Raw genomic sequence first — 19,072 nt, 5'->3', positions numbered from 1 at the left:
TATTCGTATAAAACACAAATTGCCCGTTTGAGATCCAATCATATTTCCGATTTGATTCAATGGATTTGATGTTTATTCAATAAATATCACCGGCTAAAAAGTAATTAGTACTCGAGTAGTTTTTGAGAGGGGTACTTTGTACTTTTACTTAAGTACATTTATAACACCAGTACTTTTACTTGTAATTGAGTAATACTTTAGCAACTACTTGTACTTGAGTACAAATTTTCAGTACTCTTTCCACCTCTGCTACTCACCCTCAAGCCATTATATTTGGACATTACATTCTTCTCGCAGATGGAGTTCACCGGAGATTCAGAGTTATATTAAAAACATTCCTGGCTAATCCAAGCATTATAACTGTCCTGGCTGATCCAAGCATTATAACGGTAGTAAAAGGCAGCCTGAAATTTCTTGGTGAACTATCCCGTTAAGTTTAGCTGTGAAGTTAAGGAACATACGCAAGACTAAATGTGGCAGCAGCATAATAATCTTTTTATGTCAATTATTTTGTTTTCATAATCGTTAGAAGCAAAAATTTAATTTGAAAAATGAATAATGATTAATCACACAGCCCTATTATATTAACAAATTAGAGAAATAAACAAATTCACAAAAATCTCATCATTACAGAATACAAGAAACTATCATAAACCAATCAAATACATTCTGATAAATTATTCTTAGATATAAATAAATCAGCATTATAATTTTGAGTTATTGTTTTTATGAAAAATTAAGAAGGCCTTTTATTTTCATTAAGTTGACTTTTAAAAACTATACAATCTCTGAACAAATGACACACATCAGTTTAAGAGAAAGAATAAAGTCATAGTTACTTTTTTGTCCATTCTTCTTTGACTTTTCGGTCTACACCATTGTCTCTGTGTATCAGAATGATTCATTGTGTCATTGCACATATATATTTCATTTGTAGAAGACATGATGAAATATGTGCGCATACACATGCTGGTTTATGTTTACTTTGCAGCAGGAGAGTAAGGAAAATAGGTACATGAAAACTTGAAACACGCTTGCTGCGGTGCAGATATAAACTGTGATCAACGCTGCGAGTATTGCTAAACATTGTGGCGTTCCATGCAGAAAGCTTGTGTTCTTACATGGCATGCAGTGGTGCTCTGAATTTTTTTTTTTTACAAAATGTAAATTCAAGTCCCAGTTATACATACACTTAAAGGGGACCTATTATGCCCCTTTCTACAAGATGTGAAATAGTCTCTAATGTCCCCAGAGTGTGTATCTGAAGTGTTACCGCAAAATACCCCACAAATAATTGTTAAAATATTTTTACATATTGTCTATTTGTATTGACCTTTGTTCACAAAGGAGTCTGCAGTAAAATGCTTTGCGTGACATAAATAGATTTAGGTATATGGATGCGCATTCCCTTCAAAAATAAAACTAATCCTTCAGCGGCTCTGATGTCAGAAGTGCATGAAGAAGACTGTTATGTTCACTCTTACATCCAACAACTAAACACCCAAATTGCTCACAAGACATTCCCTACAACGGATCCGGCCAAGAGAAAATGGCAGCCAGTGTACAACTTGCTCAGGACGGGGCCTGTGCAAAGTGATGTCACTTTGTACAGAATCTGCGGACAGCTTGTTCTGAGTAGGGTTGGGGTACCTATATAACTGGTATGTGACCGGACCAAATCAGAATGCAGATTTCAGTGCCTCATTTCGGTGCCACTTAAATTCAAACGTGCTTTCGCAAGTTTTCAAAATCAAGATAACCAAAAACGATTTTACTGATAATTAAATTTTAAACTATAATACTAACCGTCAGTAAATTTTTTCATGGTTCATCGTGAAACCAACAATCGTCCTATCCCTACTTACAGCCAATCACAGATTAACACATACCTCACTTTTGCATTTTTGCTTTTACAATAGAGTATTTTCTATAGTGCTACACATTAGAGGTCGATGATATATCGGTTGGTCGATATATCGGACCGATATTTGTCATTTTTTAATATATCGGCATCGCCCGATATCTACGTTCAGTAGCGCCGATTTAAAGTAAGGCACTTCCACAGGCAGCCGTGTTATTTGTACAGTGGAACAGCCACTGCTGGCGCATGTGGAGGACCCCAAGCCAAAACATTTGGAAAACACTACTGGGAGAGAAAGGTAAGGCTTAAATTCAGATAGTTCAAAGTCCTATGGCCATATATTTACAATTTATTACAGGCAAGCTATTAAGTGTGGCTTCACTTAGTGAAACACTCAGTTTCAGTCAATCTCATGTCAATCTTGAGTACCTATAGAGTAGTATTGCATCCTTCATATCTCCGAAAAGTCTTTAGTTTTATTATATTTATAAAAGAAATATGGGCTGTACCGAGTCTTTCCGAAAAAAACAGAGCGCCTGGAGGCGTATCGTGTGGGCGGAGCTAAAGAATGACGAAAGCGCACAAAGCGGTGACGTCCTCAAGCGTGGAGAAACCCATAGCTATAGATCTCAGCTAATGGATATATGATCCAGAATCAATCGGAGGCTGAAATAAATTGAACAGGAGAAACAGCAACAGCAGGACGTCCGTCTCTGTGGTATGTACTGTATTTAGTGGCCTGTCAACATTTGTGTGTCTTTCCTCGCAGTTTATGAAGACATGATTTGGTTTATGGACTATTGTATGCGACTAAACCTTAGCAGTAGCAAGCAAAACTGTTTTGCACGTCAGACTAGTGTAACGTTATACATAGAACAACAATGGAGTAAACTTTAGCGCATTTGAATGACGAAACACGCGATCGTACCCTTTACTGATGTAGCAGGACCGAACCTTTATCGCTGGGACCGCTCTGTCAAAAACACACTTCTTTGGTATGATTTGGTGAAGTCCTATGACAGCAGTGACCGTGGAAATCCACTTTGCGACGCGACTAAAGCGATGTTGTGAAGCTTCCCGTCATTTCTGCGTTCAAATCGGTTCAAATGCAGCGCTGCCTTCCCGGAATGCTGTGCTGAAGCGTTGAAGTCGCTTGATGTCACCCATAGGAATAAAGTGGAGCGCGGCGCGTCATAAGTGTTCATGGACGACTGGATCTGCAGCTGAGAGTGATTATGGGTGTGCATTTCCTCTCTCGCTCTAGTCACGCGCGCGCACCCTTCCAGGAGAAGAGCCCGTACGGCCCATACAAGGACCTTCCGGTCTATTAACGTCAAGTAGACCCATACTCGAAAAAAAACTCTCCGAAACTTGTGAGAAACCGGAAGGAGTATTTTTGACAAAGAAATACTACATCAAACGTCAAACATCAGTTTTTGAAACTTTGTCTATGTTTAGGATGGGAATCCAAGTGTAGCGACTCAGGCGAATCAAACACACAATCGCCAGTTACATTTAACAAATATGTTTTGAATGCTTTGTGCTTAGGAACAGACCTTCCCCCAACACAACAGAGAAAGATTCTCCGTTACCCTGGAAACCATCTGATAAGACTGTTTTACGGCCCAAAAGAATTTGGCCACATGAAAAATGTCTTAGACACAAAGACTTTAAGACACAAGGCTTGTAAAACACACGGGTTGCCTCAAATTATAGACAACCATCTATAAATGAACATGCACCCCAGGACATTATATGTAAACACATAACTGTCTTGTAAAATGTTTCTTCTGTATGGTATTTTGCATCTTTTTATCTTTGTCTTAACAAATTACTAGTTCAGATAACCTCATATATGTCATGTCTCCTATCAAATTAATGCTCACTTCACGACTTACACTTCCATGTATATCACTTATTCAGAAAATGCAGTGTGTGTTTGTTGCATTAATTAGAATATGAATGGTCAGAGACCCACTGATTCAAGTTTTGGAACAAAGAGCCATAAAATCTGCTGAGGAATTTCCCGCCTGGAAATCCCAACAATCTCATTGGTTAAGTCTAACCCTGGAGGGTGGGACTACGCCCAGACCATAAAAGGAGGCGCTCGGATGCCCTCCTTCTCTCTCTCTCTTCTTCTGAAAATCTCTTCCGAAATGCTCTTGTCTTCTCTCGCTGGCTGAACCAGCAGGGAGGGCCTCCAGACACAGAGCCATGTGCTGTGTGGGACCAGAAACTGAGGCCCACAGGCCCCAGCTCTTCCTCTCTTCCCCTCTTCCCTGGTTCTCCTCGCTTCCCTACTGATTCATCAACTTACTAGCCCCAAGGGCATTCTTCAGGAGGAGAACACGAAGCATCGCTAAAGCAAACAGCCGCTCCCTCTCGACCTCGGAAAGAACCACCGGACACGCAGGGCATTTGAATTCGGAACACACGCACACACGCGAGAAGCCACAACTAGAGCAAGTATTATCTTCCAAATTCAAACTGCTGTTAAGAGGGTGTGTTATTTTCCCGTTGGGACAAGTTAACTCCGTGAAGGTTGTATTTGATGAACTGAAGGAAAGCTGCTTCTTATCCCTAATTCTTTGTCCCATCTCTCTCATCTCTCTCTCTCTTTTATCTCTCTCTAATTTCAGTCTATTCATTATTCTCTTTTATGTATTCTTTCGTTAATATCTATATTTCTACTATCTTGATGCATATTTAGTGTGTACTTTCTGTGTGAATCGTAGTGTTATTTTTAGTCTGTGTTTATGAAAACCTCCAAAAGACATTTTAATGAGTTGGGTCTGTTGTTCTCCCACATACACAAAGTCAATGAAACTTGCGATCTAACGTTACCTAACTGCTTATGCTACTATGTTAGTAAAGTAAACTGTATGACCATTTGAAATATTGAACTTGTCCTGATCAGTAAAGTTAATGTTTCTTATGCGCTCGTAAAGCAGTAATCCCGTATTGAGAATTGATTTGAAAAGTCTATAACTAATTTGGTGGACAAACTTAGTAGGATAATTTCAAGCAAGTCCGTAAAGGGTTACTTGTATTTAATTAAACTTTTTTTTTTCCTATCGGAAAATCTTAATACGTAATGAACAACTGGCAAATTATATTCATAAATTCATGAATATTGAATATTAAATCCCTTTTGAGTTAATTATTCCCAGAGATATTAAACTCATAGTCATTGTTGTTACACAAGTCTTTAACAGTGTAAAAAGCTCAGTATGCATGAAACAGCATTTCACTCCCCCTTTAAATAACTGCTCATATTCGGACATAAGGCAGCAATCGCATGCATTGAACAAAGTTTACAAAGAGAGACCGTTTTGCCCACGTTTTTCTTTTATTATCGCTGTTGTTTTAGTCTATAACTGATGAGCCAGCAAGTGTGTCCATCGACAGAAACATACATAAAGAATTATTGTCAAGTTACAACCCATATTAAAGATGTGAGATGAACCGCAGTGCAAGTGCGTCCCGGCACCTTTTACACGGCATCCCGTTTTGCACTGATTTATTTAGAACTATTGAGAACGGCGTGACCTTGCGCGCTGACGCAAGATGAAAGCCTCTGTTATTCAACTGCAGAGAGAGAGAGAGAGCGCACGCACGTGTGTGTGTAAGAGCCGCGCGGGAGGCGGAGGGAGAGCTAAATGCAGTTTAACGAATATGTGTGCATCTTTTAAATAGCGTCAAAAAATGAATGACGAAGCAATATGTGGCGGCCGGTGTTGATTCTGTGGTGGACCGCCTCAAATTAGTCTATGTGTGGGAAACACTGAAATAAGCAAAAATTACGAACTGTTTTTTTGCATTTATTTTACATTTATTTAAAAACAAAAAATCACCTTATGAATATGTGCATATGTGTGCTTCCATTAACTGTATAATGTGAATAAAAATGGATATCAGACTAATAAAGTTCATAATAACTTTGCAGTTATCATCTTCATTAAAGCTGCATAATGTTAACTTTCAGGAATGTCAGGGTTTAGCAATGTTCTTGCATGTAAGGCTGTGCAACATCAGTTTTATACCTTCGAGTTTCAAGTCAGTGCTCAATAAATACGTTTAGAAATGTTGTGCATCCACTTTTTATTAGTGTGACGTTTTATCATACAAATCAAGGGGACAATTTTTAAATATTGTCCAAAAAAAAAAATCGGCTGACCCTGACCTCTAAATATCGGCATCAGCTATAGAAAAACCCATATCGGTCGATCTCTACTACACATGCGTTTTCTGTTAACCGAATGTATTTATGGGAATACTTGCCAAGATTGGCAATTTCTATAGCCTGACGTGGTCATACTCGATTCTAGTCAGAATATGAGTCTGATACTGCTCCATTGGGCTGTGAGTAACCAATCAGAGCAACAAAGCAACGCATAACGTAAGTTGTCAAATGTCAACAGAGCTCAACTGCACTGTGTTGCCAAGTCCGCTTTTTTTTCCTCCAGTTGTTTTCTATGTCCGGGTTGAAGCGACTATTATGTGATATATAGACCCATGAGTGCGAATTTTAGCAGGCAACCTTGCCAAAATAACACATTTTACCCCGCAAACACCATTTTTTTCCCCTGAAAGAACCCCCCGAGAAGCTATTGTTTAGGGCTGGTAGTTGGCGGGTTTTGTTGTAAAAACTTGGCAACCCATTCTGCACGCACGCTGAAATCAGACTGGAATACACAATCTTTGCCGGTGTTGTAAAAAAAAAAAATAATAATGTACTGATACACAGAGTACTTACCCAACACGATCATCATTTCTGAGAGAAATTGTGAAGGTGAATGCATATACAAACAAGCTCTCCGTTTAGCATTTGAACAAATATAATCCACGCCCCGTTGATGACGTGCAAGATTACGTTACTGTTGATCATCTGTCCGTCATCATCTAAAGCCCGCCCTGATGATTTCATTGGTCCGAACAGTTTTTGTTCGGGGATAATTACTCCTCTATGGATCAATGCCAGACCGAACCGCCCAACCTAAACATTTTGTGAGCGGGGCTAAGTTCGGCTGGCATCCAGGCTACAATTTCTACATAAATTTGTGTGTATTTGACCATTTAAGTGCTATTATGCATATAACTTTGTGTACGGCTTTGTGTGCACACTTTGAATGCAAGCGCTCGGAAATGTCTCTCAGAGAGCACGCGAGTGATGAATTGGTTAAAATCGCTTGAATGATTAAATTGGCATGACTTAAAAAGATGTGTAAATAATAAACTTTAGTGACACTGGCCGGATCGGGAGAAGTACAATTCCATCAACTGCGCATGAGGTCATTAGTGAAATTTTAAGGTATAGTTCACCCAAAAATAAAATTGTCATAATTTACTCACCTTAATGTTGTTCCAAACCTGTATGAGTTTCTTTCTTCTGCTGAACACAAAAGAAGATATTTTGAAGAATATTTGTAACAAAGCATTCACTAGTATTTTCCCCCTACTATGGTTGTGAATGGTTGTTCCATCTGCTTGGTTACAAACATTCTTCCAAATATCTTCTTTTGTGTTCAGCAGAACAAAGAAACTCATACAGGTTTGGAACAACATGACGGTGAGTAAATGATGACAAAATTTTCATTTTACTATCCCTTTAAGATAGGGAGAGAGAATGTGCAGATTTAATTATGCTGTTTGTTAAATTACATCGAAGACATTTTTCAAATGACTGATTGGAATTGAACTTTGCTTATTCAACTTAAATGTTAAAGTGAATATATTTGTGCAGGTATTTTCTGAGGGAATTATTAAAAATATGCGCAATACCAACGCCGAAATTTAGGCCCTGAGTAACAAAATATTACATAACTGGCATGTCGTGTGTGAGTTGGGAAAGATTTCTGTAAAGATATGACATTCATTTTATTAATCAAGATTAGCGTTGTGTATTTACCATGGTAACTGTAGTTTCCTTAATATTAACTTTATTTTCATTTTGTGTTATTTGCTATATTTTTGATGACTGTAGTTGCTAATACTAACTTTATTGTACTTTTAAAAACTAGTTAAGTGTACTTGCGAGTGCATGGTTCAGATTCCTAAATATTTGGGTTATGGATTAATGAGAAACGTCCTTAATGGGAAAATGTAGGTAGCAAGGCCAAATCATTTGAGAATCATTGCTGTACAGGATGTGAAAAAGAACGCATTATGCATATCAATCAGCAGTATGCTACATGCTGCATATCAAACAGTGGCATGCTATGCGCATGTTAAATCTTGAGTCAAGAATGGAAAATCAAGTGCAAGTGCATTATGGTATACAGAATCTCACACAATATGCTTCAGTTAGCAAATGTAGCACGTCATTTGATTATTCTAGACAGAGAAAATGCATGCTACACATAACATACATAATGCATACTGCAGTAGGATGAGTAGTATAGTAGTATGCTGTCCCTAATATAGCCTTCATGTGTAACCTGAAGTTATATTGCATCATGTCGCAAGCGCTGGCACACAGTGCTCCTTTAAGGGGGAAGGACTGGAATGTCTCTCCTCCTCTTTGTCTCCTTGGTTTTCCTTCTCTTCTATTCTCTTCTCTTGTACTTTCATTGCACTTGCCCTCCAAAGCCCCTCCCCTTGACCAATAGAGCGAAATGGGGAAGAGGAGCATTACCCCGCTCAGGCAGTTTCAGCACCGCCACCCCTGTCCTGTCCTAAAACATTTCTCTGAACAGTGAGGCATGATGCATTACATGTATACATGTATATCACCATTAAATACAATCAGAAAACAAAAATACACAGTGAGGAGCAGTATTTAGAGTCTAGTTTCTTAAATCTTGCTAGATTAATGATGTATGTTCACAAAGGGTCATGTTAACAGCAGTTTCGCCAGTACGGTGGGCATGTGGTCCGATGACAAAGAGAGGTCACTGGCCACATGTTTCCCAGCCTAAAGCAGGCCGTTTTACTCTCCTTAGACAACTTAAATTATTTTTCATAGTAGAAATAAAACAAATACTGACTAATAGAAAGTGACAAGTTTACAGTAAAAGACATGTGTCTCAATGGGCAGATTCAAAATCAATCAAATATCTCTGTTAGTATTGTTTTAATCTGTTATCCATATGAAAAATTTTACATTTCATGATATTCTATTCCAGCTTTATCTTGTCTGAAAACACTGAAAGTGAACGGCTCGAAAAAAAAAAAATGGTTTTATTTAAAATACATTCTAGCAGAGTTTTTATTGTAATATATCTTATGCTCACTTTAGTTTACTTAATAAACAAGAGAATAAAGTTTGTCAAATATGATTTATTGAATATATTTCTGTTGATTGTATACTCTGAAATATATTTTTGTCAGATTCTTGTTATTATCATTATCAACTAAAACCATGAAAAAAGTAATTAATTTAAATAACATTAACTGAAATAAAATAAAATATAAAAAATACCTTATTTTATTTCAACCTATTTCCAATGAATTTCTCGTGGTTTAGTTTAATTTGAAGTATTACGCCCGTTTCACACATACTCCGTCTGCAGTGCGTGTGCGGTGCGTATTTTTTTCAGTACCCATGTTAACGGATGACAGCTTTCACACTGCACGCGGATGCTGTCCGTCAGTCTGTTCCAGGTGCGTTGCGTCTGCAGCAGTGCACGGATCATTATCGTACAGAGTCTATTTTTTGCTGCACTGCTGCATTAAAGTGATAGAACATTGTTTGCATTAAAATAAACATGTACTGACGCGAAAATCTAGTAATTTCACCACAGATGCATATCATTTAAAATATACTCTTGTTTCAAAGTCAAGACATGGCTTTTTTTTTCTCAAGTAAAGCAAGGAAACGACACCTTACCTGGCATTTAGGTTAAAAAATGTGCCATAATGGATAGCACTCGTACTTTCTTGGAGGTGGAAAGCAAATTTCTTTTTGACCTACAGGATTTCTTTTAAAAGGGTGTAAAAACGAAAGAAAAGACGAGAGTCGGCTGTTTTTGAATAGATTATTGTAAGTTTCTAATTTAAAATGTTTGTGATTTAAGGCTATAAACTATGTTTAAATGTTTTGCCACTTGTGTGAGCTAAATCTAAAGTATATAAATATGAATAAATGAATTTAATAAAATGTTGTTTAAATGTAGTAGGCTACGTAACCTGACTTCTATTAAAGAGCAGGCTAAACAAAGAGAATTGAAATTCTGACGAGGCATGTTCAGTAAAAACTTATGGATTTTAAATTAAAATAATGAATAAATGCTGTGTTTGTGGTATGCAACAGGATCAGTTGCGGACTGCAAACGCAGTATATGTGAAAGCACTACAGGGTGTGGGGCTCCTGCAACGCAACACGCACTGTAGACGGAGTATGTGTGAAACGGGCGTTAAAATAACTAAAACTAAAATCTTAAAACTATATAGTCATATAAAAAAATAGTGTATGATTTTGTAATATATATATATATATATATATATACATACATACATACATACATACACACACACACACACACACATACATACATACATACATACACACTTTTTTTTTACAAAATCATACACCAAAATTACTAAAACTTGAAATAAAATATAATTAAAAATATTAATAAAAACTATAATAGTATACCAATTATACTAAAATAACTGTCAAATATGATTTATTAAATTAAAAATACATTTCAATTAATTTAATTAAAACATTAGTATTATTAAAATGCCCTCATAAAAGGTAAAAACTGCCTCTAAAAAACTATTTCAAATTTAAAAAATGACAAACAACTCAAAACAAAAAATGTTTTGCATGCAGAGCAGTCTGGAGAGTAAACTACAGTTAACTGTAAAATCATGGCTTGGACCTGGAAATGATAGCCTGACAAGACAGACCCCCAATCAAGATGTTTGGTCTGGAAACTCACCATTGACAGGGCTCAATCCGAGGGGCGGGATAAACGGTTGTCTTTTAAACTCCCTCTGCATGCGATAGGATAGCGCTACACCAACCAGAGCAACGAGGGTGAAGCGGAGCTCGTTAATAGATTAAACTTTCACCCTGTCGGTAAAACTCCGAACACATCTTCCCTTCTTAAAGGACAACTCCGGTGAAAAATGAACCTGGGGTAATTAACAGATGGTTACCGAGTAGATCGTTCTCTGGGATGCGTTTTCATGAAAATTAAATGTAAAGAGTTTTATCTCTAAAAACAGATTAGCTTTTAACGTGAGTGTATAGGGTATAGAATAAGTAAAATTAAATAGCTAGTTAATACCACTAACAAGGCTCATAATGAGGGTCCCTAGATGCAAACCAAAACATTGAGAACTTTGTACGTGTACAACCAGTTTAAAGGGGGGGTGAAATGTGGTTTCATGCATACTGAGCTGTTTACACTGTTAAAGACTTGGATTCCCATCCTAAACATAGACAAAGTTTCAAAAACTAATGTTAGGCGTTTGATGGAGTATTTCTGTTTTTAAAATACTCCTTCCGGTTTCTCACAAATACTCCTTCCGGTTTCTTCTGGGAGTTTTTTTCGAGTATGGCTCGGCTTGACGTCGATAGAGCGGAAGGTCCTTGTATGGGCTCTTCTCCCAGTAGGGTGCGCTCGCGTGACTAGAGCGAGAGAGGAAATGCACGCCCATAAACACTCGCTCAGGTGCAGATCCACTCGTCGTCCGTGAACACTTATGTCGTTATAGTCCACACAGCGCTCCACTTTATTCCTATGGGTGACATCAAGCGACTTCAACGCTTCAGCAAAGCATTCCGGGAAGGCAGCGCTGCATTTGAACCGATTTGAATGCAGAAATGACGGTTTTTGACAGAGCGGTCCCAATGATAAAGCTACACGGTCGTGCTTTGGAAACAGGCGGTGAGTAAAACTGCTTCAAATGTCTATGCTGTTGGCTATCCTCGCGTAAGTAAACATCAGTAAACGACACGATCGTGTATAGTTAATTTATCAATGGAGCATGCGATCTATATATAGTGTGTTTTTAAATACATTTGTTTAGCTGACCACTATAGGTGTCAGTTTGTTTATTGTTCTCACAAAGCGTGCTTCATCATTCAAATGCGCTAACGGTTACTCCATTGTTGTTCTATGTATAACGTTACACTAGTCTGACGTGCAAAACCGTTTTGCTTGCTACTGCTAAGGTTTAGTCGCATACAATAGTCCATAAACCAAAGCATGTCCTCATAAACTGCGAGTAAAGACACACAAATGTTGACAGGGCACTAAATACAGAACATACCACAGAGACGGATGTCCTGATGTTGCTGCTTCTCCTGTTCAATTTATTTCAGCCTCCGGATCTGATCTGATTTCCACGCTTGACGATGTCAGCTTTCAGAAGCACTCGTGCAGTAGCTTGTCATTCTTTAGCTCCGCCCACACGATACGCCTCCAGGCGCTCGGTTTTTCCCGGAAAGACTCGGTACAGCCCATATTTCTTTTGTAAATATAATAAAACTAAAGACATTTTCGGAGACATGAAGGATGCAATACTACTCTATAGGTACTTAAGATTGACTGAAACTGAGTGTTTCAGCCCCCCTTTAATAAGAAGATACTTTATAAACTAGACAGTACAATGCGCGTATAAAGACAGGCGCCATCTTGGAAAACAGTCTCGATCAGTCGAGCCAAGAGCGCTGTGCTAAGTGAGCTGATCGATATGAATTAAGTTTGTGATATCTAATTACATGGAAATGCATAAATTATATCTGTTTATTAAAATATATGGTTGACTAACTACAAAGGGAAGAAGATGTCCCATATAAGATTCCAAGTCAGTTCATCACTTAGCACAACGTTCGTGGCTCAACTGGTCGAGACTGTTTTCCAAGATGGCTACTGTCTGTATACGCGTAAATACAGGTCTTTATAAAGTATCTTCTTATTAAACTGTTTGTACACATGTACAGTTCTCAATGCTTCGGTTTGCATACAGGGTCCCTAGTTATGCTACCGTGTTAGTGTGAGGCTATTTTGAGCCTTGTTAGTGGTATTAACTAGTGATTTAATTTTATTTATTCTATTCTCCATAAACTAGCGTTATAAGTTAATCTGTTTTTAGAGATAAAACTCTTTACATTCAATTTTAATGAAAACTCTCCCAGAGAACGATCTACTCTGTAACCATGTGTTAATTACCCCTAGGGTCATTTTTCACCGGAGTTGTCCTTTAAGAACAGTGTTGGGAGTAACACGTTGCTGTAATTCCACTACTTTTAGCAATAGGGGCAGGTAAACTATTTTTTTAATCAAGTAACGTAATTACAATTAAAAATGAGCTTGTTACTCGCATTAATTTCCTTTGTGAAAAATGAACGCTTGCAGTCAAGAAGCTCAAAACTAGGCCCTCACCCGTCCGTGTATTTTTATCCTCTTTATTACAGACTTTTGCAGCTATTAAAGGACAACTCCGGTGAGAAATGAACCTAGGGGTAATTAACAGATGGTTACCGAGTAGATCGTTCTCTGGGATGCGTTTTCATGAAAATCGAATGTAAAGAGTGTTATCTCTAAAAACAGATTAGCTTATAACACTAGTCTATGGGGCACAGGGTAGACATAGGGTGGTAAAATTAAATCGCTATTTAATACCACTAACAAGGCTAAAAATAGCCTCACACTAACACGGTAGCATAATGAGGGTCCCTACATGCAAACCGAAGCATTGAGAACATTGTAAGTGTACAAAGAGTTTAATAAGAAGATACTTTATAAACATAGTGCCTTACGCGTTCACGGACAGGCACCATCTTGGAAAACAGTCTCGACGAATCGATCCACGAGCGCTGTTCTAAGTGAGCTGGTCGATAGGAATTAAGTTTGTGAAATGTAATAACATGGACATTTTTTTTTTTTTTTTTTTTTTCTCTGTCGCGTTCAGTGCTTTCTTCCGGAAACAACGGACCATATGAGATTCCAAGTCACAGTTCATCATTTAGCAGAACTCTCGTGGATCGATTCGTTGAGACTGTTTTCCAAGATGGTGCCTGTCCGTGAACGCGTAAGGCACTATGTTTATAAAGTATCTTCTTATTAAACTGTTTGTACTCTTACAAAGTTCTCAATGCTTCGGTTTGCATGTAGGGACCCTCATTATGCTACTGTGTTAGTGTGAGGCTATTTTTAGCCTTGTTAGTGGTATTAACTAGCGGTTTAATTTCACTACTCTGTGCCCCATAGACTAGTGTTATAAGCTAATCTGTTTTTAGAGATAAAACTCTTTACATTCGATTTCCATGAAAACACATCCCAGAGAACGATCTACTCGGTAACCATCTGTTAATAACCCCTAGGTTCATTTCTCACCGGAGTTGTCCTTTAAAATAGTTCAGTTTTTAATGACGTTTTTAATTTCAAAGTAGTTATGTTTTGTTTCATTTCTTTATTAAGTTCATTTAGAAAAATGTTTGGAGCATTTTTGTTTGTTAAATTAAAGTTTTTATTTTTTTAAAGCGACGACCAAGCGGCCAGCAGCCGCCAGTGAGTTAACCCAACGCTTTAGCCTCTCAAATCAACACTTGACTTGTCTTGCCCTGCCCATAATAAAAAATAAAATAAAAAAGTGAAAAACACTTAGAGCATCACAAATTTAGTTTAAACATATAGCCTATTATCACCACCACAGATTTTGCCTCGAGGATTTTTTTAATTTGATTAACTCGAGTTACTTGATTAATCGTTTTAGCCCTACTCCAATCTGACTCCAAACTACTCCTGAAGCGTCACACACAAATCCGCCCACTATGACAAGTCTGTGTGAGAGCTCAGTGGACATAGAGAAAACACAGCCAAAAGCTGGCAGTGTAACCAACATTAACCAAACACACAGAGAGGCGCTTGTGCACATTTTCACACAGCAAAGAGATGAACCCAGATGAACCTTGAAGAACCTAGCAAACCCAAGCCACTACTTTGCACAACGCCACTGCATACTTTCCTCAGTCACACTCACATGGGCTAACAAATGTAATCACTTATTTAGACAACCAGTACTAGTCTTATCAGATCTCAATGACCCTGATCTCAAGTACCAGACATAGAAAGCGTGATGCAGACTTGGTGAAAGCTGACACCCATGTCACAATATCTGCAAACAAAGAGCAAAAAGCATCTCTGACCTTATATTGAGCAAGGCTCCGTCCAGGCTGTCAAACCCCATCTCATAAGTGCTGTCTGAACTGACAGAGGAGGGGGAAAGGGATCGTGCATTCTCCTCCAGCTGCAGGTCCAGCTTCCCCGCGGTCTCATCCTCAGAATTGTCCTCGGACACAGAGCCCACAATGAAGTGAGAGTGCAGTGCAGCCACAACTGGAAGCTTCTTCTCGGTGGAGTCCTGCTCTGCCATGGGTAGGCCACGCTGACAGGCTGCAAGCACTATGGGAGGAAAGAGAAGATCCATTTGTTTGCATTCAAGCCTTGCCTATATATATTTTAAAGAAATTAAAAGAGCATTTTCATGTCTATCATTGTATTTATTGTTCAACTGCTGGTCAAGGTTGATATGGGATTTAGAAGGGAAATAATTAGTAAGTAATGCAATATTTTTAGAGAGAGTAATTAGTACAGTAATTACACTGTTGAAGTAATTAATTACTTTTTAGAGAAACTTGTCCAACTAGCTAGCAACAGATCTTTATTCTGTATTGTGACATACATCTGACTGAAAGAGATTATCGAGAGAAAAATAAAAAGGATGGTCAGTTATTTATCAGTTGTTGATTGGATGGATGGTCTTTAAAACAATGTATGCATGGAAGAGTTGTTCATAATAAGATGCATTTAGAAAATTGATTTTCAGATTTCCATTTCATGCCAAGTTTAATAAAGGCTAACTCACTGTCTTCGTACATGAACAGACATCACATGGTAATATGATATTTTGATGGAACTGAATGATCATCATATTCATATATATACCATGGTATTTTTGTTGTTGTCAGTGAGGTGCCATTTTAATAACACTGTTGGTGTTATTAAACAAGATATGACTGACATTTGTCACCATGTATTTCCTGAATTCAACAGGGTACATTCTAGAAATGCATGTTGTAACTTGCTTTATATTCATGAAATACTTGTAAAGCAACAGTCTCTATCAAATTCTTGCCTTACTAGAAAAGAGACACGTGGGGTAGCATTAGATATCTATCTATCTATCTATCTATCTATCTATCTATCTATCTATCTATATAAAACACTTAACAATAGGGTCCTATTATTAACATTAGCTAATGCAATAACTAACAATCAGCAATACATTTGTTACAGTATTTATTTAGTCTTTGTTAAGGTTAGTTAATAATAATAATAAAAATACAAATACGACTGTTTATTGTTAGTTTATGTTAGCTCAGGTCCATTAAATAATCTTAACATATATAACTGTTCATTTTAATAATTTATTTGTAAATTAATTAACAGTAACTAAGACTAATAACTGGTTTATAATTATTGTTTAGCTAATCTAGTTAACTTTTTTCCATTTAATATATATCTTCATCTTAATTAATAGAAATTGTAATAGTTTTAGTTAACAATACCAACACTGACACATAACAAGACTATACTACAAATACAAGTATATTTACATGGCAGGTTGCTTTATGGATCTAATGTCATAGAATTGTTGTTTTCGGTCTTTGAATTACCACGACAGCGCCATGGTGTTATCATCGATGTATCACAAATAACGTTAACAGTTACCAGTTCTGTAGCAGTAGCGTTATTGTATGTTACCCGTTTTGCGAACCCGTCTGATCACTGTGCGTTACCTTGATTTAGCAACTTCCCTGCAGGACTGACACATGTAAAAAATATAACCGCACCTCATCCAGCCTGATGAACCAGATGAACGAGTCTCGGAGCATCGCGGACCCTTAAGCATGTGCAACACTCCTTTTAATAATCTAACTCTTACAATAGAGCTCGTTTTTACTCAGTCCATAACCAGTTGCCTTCAATCAGTTTGACAGTAAGTTACTAATGTCATTATCTTTCAAACATGTGAACTGTCTGCCTCAACTTATACTGAGAAACAGTGCAATCGGCTCAACCTAGCAGACATGCTAACTCATCATACCATCACAAACCCTCCTGCCATATGATCTACGCAGTTTCGCCAGACAAAGTCGCTGTTGATGTTTTATAAATCCATCCAGCATGTGCAGTGTCATGTGGAGCGCTAGTTACCAGGCGCTCGCTCCCAGTAATAAGCTTATGTACTCACCGTGCGAAAAGAGTCTGCAAGCAATTCTGGTGCGTGTAAACGGACGTTATGATATCGATTGAATGAATCCCCTCCTAATTGAAAGCCATCTCCTGTCCGGTGATGGCTAATAGACTATATAGCAGCATAATGGTACAGGCTGTGTAGTCCCAGCCTCTTTGACAGCAGCATCACGGTGGTGTGATGCGAGGGGGGGTTACTTCTGGACGTCGTCCTTTGACCTCAACGATGCAACCACTCACGCTGCATCAATGGACCAATCGTATCGCGCGCATAGGTCGGGGCGGGTTTACGCGTGCAAATAAATGGGAAGGTGTGCCCAATGATTTGACGCTTCGTTGGACACGTGTTTCTGTCAAAGAATGTTCTGAGCTAATAGGTGCAGCAATGTATGAACCAGAAAAGTAAAGTTTCGTCAAAACTTAACATTTTGGCGTTTAGGAAGCCATGTCTGAAAGTTCACAAAATGGCCAAAAGCATATTTAGGGCTAATGCATTTTTTATTAATAATACTTTAATTTTGAAAGCTGTGTGTATGCTAGCATGTGGCCTGAAGGGTTTCTAGATGGTTTCTATGCAGTTGCAAGATGGGGCATAGGCAAATCATTCTAATGTGCTAAAACCAATTTTTTTACAGTCTATGGCTAAAACGCTTCTGTCTTTAAAGGGATAGTTCACTCAAAAATTAAAAGTTAATGTTTATATGCTTACCCACAGGGCATCCAAGATGTATGTTTGTTTCTTCGGTAGAACACAAATTAAGATTTTTAACTCTGAAACGTTGCTCGTATAATGCACGTCAATTGGGGAGTAATATTAATTAGAGCAATGGTTATTACTAAAGTTGTTACACTCTAAAAAATGCTGGGTTAAAAACAACCCAAGTTGGGTTGAAAATGCACCGACCCAACAATTGGGTTGTTTTAACCCAATGGTTGAGTTGTTCTTACCCAGCAATTGGGTTGTCTTAAGCAACATTTAACCCAACCACTGGGTTAAAACAACTCAACCATTGGGTTAAAACAACTCAATTGTTGGGTCGGTGCATTTTCAACCCAACTTGGGTTGTTTTTAACCCAGCATTTTTTAGAGTGTACGAAGATTTGAGGGCATATTTTTGAAGGCCAACCTGAAAATTATCATGCCATGGCAATTTATGATTCGTTTGTGTTTTGTTCATTGTGATAATCTTCACCAAGTCAACTTATGAATATTGATGCCTAAAAACAATCACCAGAAGTAAAAAAAAATAAATAAAAAAAACTCTACAAAAAACAACTACACCCACCTTTAGGATTACAATTCAACAACTTATGAACATTTTCCCTGAAAATCTGAGTTAGCATAGTTTTAAGAGAGTGGATAACACAGGTAAGCTGTGAAAGTGAACTATTAAGAAAGTTGTGTGTAAGAAATGTGATCTCACTTTTTCTTGCATACCGGGAATTTTCACATTTTGCTCACACCCCACCTCTGAGCACTGATGAAACGTAATGTTCCGACTACCACTGTAGTCCATTTCGGCATGAGGGCGTAGTACTGATAGGCCTATTTTATGTTGTAGAATAAAACATGAAAATATATTGAGCTTGTGTTTACCATAGACCTTTACTTCCTGCATTCAACCAAAAATCCATTCAACTGTCTATAGGATAATGGAACTGGAAGTACTAAAAGGACAACTTGTTTTAGGGGTTTGACCTAAAAATACATGATCCCAGATGCACAAAAACGAGCGACCATCAACTTATGATGGGTAGGCCAGGCCATCCAGGCACTACTGGGGAACTTAATGATTATAATGGAAAAACCACAAGTGATATCAACTGCAATATGATAACTGGATGATACTCAGTGAATTAACTGTGCAACTGATGATGTTGGATGATAAATGTATCTGATGTATACTATTGCTTAAAACTGTATTACCAGAACTGCCCAGTCCTGCAGATTTGCCTTAATCAATTTTAGGAAGATCAGACCCTTATTGGAACAAGC

The 19,072-nt window shown here is 37.8% G+C and overlaps 1 protein-coding gene across 10 annotated transcripts in view; it reads right to left on the bottom strand.

Moving 5' to 3' along the window:
• Positions 1-17,266, bottom strand: part of acaca (acetyl-CoA carboxylase alpha) — a 117,156-nt gene extending 99,890 nt beyond the window's left edge. For 7 of the 10 annotated variants that reach the window (XM_067437858.1, XM_067437860.1, XM_067437863.1 and 4 more), the window contains exons 1-2: positions 17,075-17,265; positions 14,967-15,222 (exon numbers count right to left, since the gene is read on the bottom strand). In XM_067437858.1, the coding sequence (XP_067293959.1) occupies positions 14,967-15,193 (227 nt within the window). In that variant the 5' untranslated portion in view covers positions 15,194-15,222; positions 17,075-17,265. Of the gene's footprint in view, positions 1-14,966; positions 15,223-17,074 lie in introns of all 10 variants that reach the window. The other 3 variants (XM_067437856.1, XM_067437857.1, XM_067437859.1) reach the window with 1 other exon arrangement.
• Positions 17,267-19,072: the final 1,806 nt, after the last annotated feature.

This window comes from Pseudorasbora parva, chromosome 3 (assembly GCF_024679245.1).
Source record: "Pseudorasbora parva isolate DD20220531a chromosome 3, ASM2467924v1, whole genome shotgun sequence".
Taxonomy (NCBI): Eukaryota; Metazoa; Chordata; class Actinopteri; order Cypriniformes; family Gobionidae; genus Pseudorasbora; species Pseudorasbora parva.
This window is presented reverse-complemented; position numbering and strand designations above follow the sequence as displayed.